At 42.2% G+C, this 4,018-nt stretch overlaps 1 protein-coding gene across 1 annotated transcript; it reads right to left on the bottom strand.

Annotated features, from left to right (window-relative positions):
* Window positions 1-277: 277 nt before the first annotated feature.
* Window positions 278-2,548, bottom strand: TAF7 (TATA-box binding protein associated factor 7). Its single transcript, XM_023515769.1, has one exon. The coding sequence runs from the start codon at window positions 1,819-1,821 to the stop codon at window positions 772-774; it is 1,050 nt and encodes a 349-aa protein (XP_023371537.1). The 5' UTR covers window positions 1,822-2,548; the 3' UTR covers window positions 278-771.
* Between the last annotated feature and the right edge of the window lie 1,470 nt (window positions 2,549-4,018).

Raw genomic sequence — 4,018 nt, 5'->3', positions numbered from 1 at the left:
GCCCCGGCCAAAACCTGCAAAAAAAAAAAAAAAAAACTTCATACAATTAGGGCAGTCTAAAAAGGGCTCTGTACTTAGTATTTTCCAACTTCCTACTGCAGCAAATGGATCAGAACCTTAATATAATGCAAAGGTAACACTTCCCAATTTTTTGCCGCCCTCCCCTCCATCTTCTTCATACACCTGCAAAACAGGATCAAACTCCAAGGAACCATCTCATTAAGATGATATGACTCCCACTAATTACAAAAAAACAAGATACGTTATGAGATCAAAATTAGCTGCTTTTATTATGTTAGAAACAACTTTATGAAATGATTTACATCTCTACATTTGGGAAATTGCTTTGAATAGCTCAAAAAATAGCTATTGCATGGAAAAACATATGCATACTAGCTTTACTACTTTTAAACTGGGTTCTTTCTTCTTTTCTCAGATGGCATCACTACAGCAACAGCAGCTTCTGGCAAACAGAGAAACAATAACAAAGTCCTACAGTGATGCTATGATTGACAGAACTACGCATTCCACCAATCCTATCCTACTTCTTGTGGATGAACATCTAACAAAATGAAATTATTTTGCTGAAAACAAAATTAAAATCAAATGAGATAATTCAACTGAGTATCTAACAGTAAAGGCAATGGAAACTACAGCAAACTCGTAATATCCAGCCCAAATGATGTAGCCAAGGTTCTTCTAAGGGTGACCAGGCTAAGGACTGCATAAATCGTACAGTGTAACTACTGTACAATTAAGTATAAAAACTCCTCACTTCTCTAGGAGTGATTCTAGCTCCTCTTGCAAAGAGCTGAGCTGCTCCTTTTCTCGATCTTCCTTTTGTTTGAGCTCATCTAGCACAGCCTGAAATCTGTTCTTGAGAGCCAGATTTTCCACTTTCATGATGAGATCCTCCTGTCGTTTTGCCCTGTCCTGGGTCTCTTGGAGCTTGCCTTTCACGTTGTCAATCTGTTTCTGAATCCCCATAACCAGCTGACTGGTTCCTTCACTTTCTTGGTGATGTTCATCTGATTCATTCAGCTTGTCCTGTAGCTGTCTTTCCAGATCTTCCTCAGTGTCAATGATGTTTATATCTTCTTCATCTTGATGCTGTGTCTCATCTTCATCTTCGCTGCTACTGCTGAGGTCATTGAATATCTCCCGCAGCTCATCATGTTCTAATGAGTCATGGCCCTGCCTGTGACCAGACATTCCTGGAGAAGAGATATCAAGGCCTTGATTTTCTGTTTCTTTTGTTTCATCTTCAGCAATTATTTCCCACCGAGTACTGACAGCTTCAGCATCTGTACTCAGCAACCGTTTCACTTCTTTTTCCACATCTGGAGATTCAATATATTTCTTTTTTGCAGTCTTCCGGAATCTTCTTTTTCTGACATTTTTTAAAGGCAGAGTAATACCATGGTTCCAGACAAACTTTTTCTCTTTATCCTTATCCTTTTTCTTACTTGCCTTTGGATCAGCACTGGCAACTGGTTCCTCCACAGGAGGATACAGATCACCATCAACTGAGCACACAAGCATCTGACAGACATCCGCTGTCTTGTAAAAGGTTTTCTTATCAATGGTTTTCAAACTTTCCATAACACAGGGCAGATCTACCAATTTTGAGGCCAATGGAACTCGGTCCACTCTGACGATTCCATGACGTCCATCAGGATGTAATTCAATTGTCAGTCTGTCCTTTAGGTTGACATGACCAGACTGCACTGCCCTCCTCACAGTAGAGGCATATTCTGGAGGTAGGCGTAAGATAAACTGGCTCTCTAGTTCATGAGGAGCATCATCTTTGCTCTTACTCATCTTAACTTCTTTGTGACTCAGTTCTCCTCTATTAAACACCTGTTGCACTAAAAAGTTCCAGCTACTGCAACAGTTCAAAAGATCAGCTTGTTATAAATTGAAATTTCTAATTACAAGGAGTTCCAAATAGAACACAGAGAAGAGTCTATATTGTCTTAATTTTGAATTAAGTCCCAAGTCTTTTCGCTAAATATGCTGTGACTAAATACAGCCTTAACGGACACAAAGGCTCAGTTACGTTCGTTAAATCTATGAGATGCAATGCCAAGTTCCAACCTCTAGGTGCCGCTGCCAGACAACGCAGAGAGAACTAGCTAGAGCGCAGGAAAGCAAATGGCGGCTCCCGCCGAACGATTTTCAGCACAGAACGTAAGGCCCGGCAGACACTCCCAATCCACAAACTTTCCCGGAACAAAGTTATTCAGAAAGCGGGGCGCAGTGAGCTCTCTTCGCCTCCGGTACTTACAATCCAGTGATGATTATAAAGTCTGCTTCCCCAAGGCGGCGAGAACGGTAGAAGCAGCCGCTCGCAGCAAAGCGGCAGGGCGCCGAACGTCTCCTTTTCGATTCTTTTGTTCTCCCTGCAGCTTGGCAAAGTGATCCACTACTGATTAGCAATGAAAAGACTCAGAATGGGCACCGCGAAAACTCGCTGAAACCCGCAGCTCTGAGCGCCAAACGGAGAAACCCAAGCAGCCTCCGTGCGGAGCCGCAAACTCCACACAAATGGAAGCGGTACGTCACGACGCTGGGCGGGAGATGGCTGTGAGTGACAGCACGACCTAGGCGGAAGTACGTGTCAGCGCAGCGTGCGCACGCGCAATAGCGCAATTTCGCTGCCTCTCCCCGCCTCCCCCCCGCCCGCGAGACTCGTATTCTCGCGAGAATTTCTTTTTCCCGGACGAAAATGAGAATGTTTCATAAAGAGCTATTGATTTGAAAATGTTTAGAGGTGACAATTGCAAAAAAGACATAAGCCCGGTCCTCGCTAAGCAACCATTTTTATTGGATCGCCGTGGAGCTGGATAGCTTCTGGGCTTCTGTGTGATTACCGGAGATAAGGGAGTCCTGGCAGTAAGCCTCTTTGATTCGGGAAACTTCTCGGATGCTCCTCGGGGTATATAAAATTTGATGCTAATACACGAATTTGTAATTAACCATAACAGTACCTTTTACTGAACCCAAAACAATAGAGTGAGGAGGACATGCCACCCATTATGTACTTCAACATCTGTATTTTGTTAATTATGAAAATAGTAGGGGAATGGTGCTTCTGGGTTTGTTTCCTTTTCGGAAGACCCGTAAGCCTTAGGGGTTCTCAACCTAAGGGTGGAACGACTTTCACAAGGGTAGCCTAATATCAGATATTTACATTACGATTCATAACAGTAGCAACAAAAATAATTTTATGGTTGGGGGTCACCACAACATGAGGAACTGTATTAAAGGGTCGCGGCATTAGGAAGGTTGAGGGAACAAGAGGTGATTCCTCTTTTTAATGTGCTTTACCTAGATGTAAATGTAAACAGAAATAATGTTCTTCTGGAAGCAAAGTTCATCTTGGACATAACTGTCTCATAAACTGTTGGTCTGATTAAAGTAGAATGTAAGTGAAGTATTATTTCCTACTTTTTAAATTACTTTGGAATTTTTTTTTTCTCTCCACCGCTACTATTTTGCTGTTTTCTGCTTGTTTCTTCTATGGAAAGTCAGGTATTAATCAACACATACTTTCAGTATTTCAATGTAACTGTGCAACACTTTCTACTTCCATTTATTTTTTTGATGGATCTGTTCAATAGAGCATCAAAGTCATTCAAAATTTAATTTCTGGCCAGGAGTAGTGGCTCACGCCTGTGATCCTAGCACTCTGGGAGGCCTAGGCAGATGGATTGCTTGAGTTCAGGAGTTGGGGACCAGCCTGAGAAAGAGCGAGACCCAGTCTCTCCTAGCCTGGGTTGTGGCAGGCGCCTATAGTCTCAACTACTTAGGAAGCTGAGGATGTCTTGAGCCTAAGAGTTTGTGGTTGCTTTGAGTTACAAAGCCAGGGCACTCTACCTAGGGCGACAGAGTGAGACTCTGTCTAAATAAATAAATAAATTTTCTGTCCTCTAAAATATTATAATTGCCCCTAAATCTGAGAGAACATTCTTAAAATACAACTAACTTTACAAAATGTACTTTATTGTTTTGACTG

The sequence above is a fragment of the Otolemur garnettii genome, unplaced genomic scaffold, assembly GCF_000181295.1.
Source record: "Otolemur garnettii isolate 467f Iridium unplaced genomic scaffold, OtoGar3 scaffold00003, whole genome shotgun sequence".
Lineage (NCBI taxonomy): Eukaryota > Metazoa > Chordata > Mammalia > Primates > Galagidae > Otolemur > Otolemur garnettii.
This window is presented reverse-complemented; position numbering and strand designations above follow the sequence as displayed.

Bases quoted from the DNA above. Each gene is read 5' to 3' on its own strand.
- TAF7 (XM_023515769.1), bottom strand. From the start codon at position 1,821: ATGAGTAAGAGCAAAGATGATGCTCCTCATGAACTAGAGAGCCAGTTT.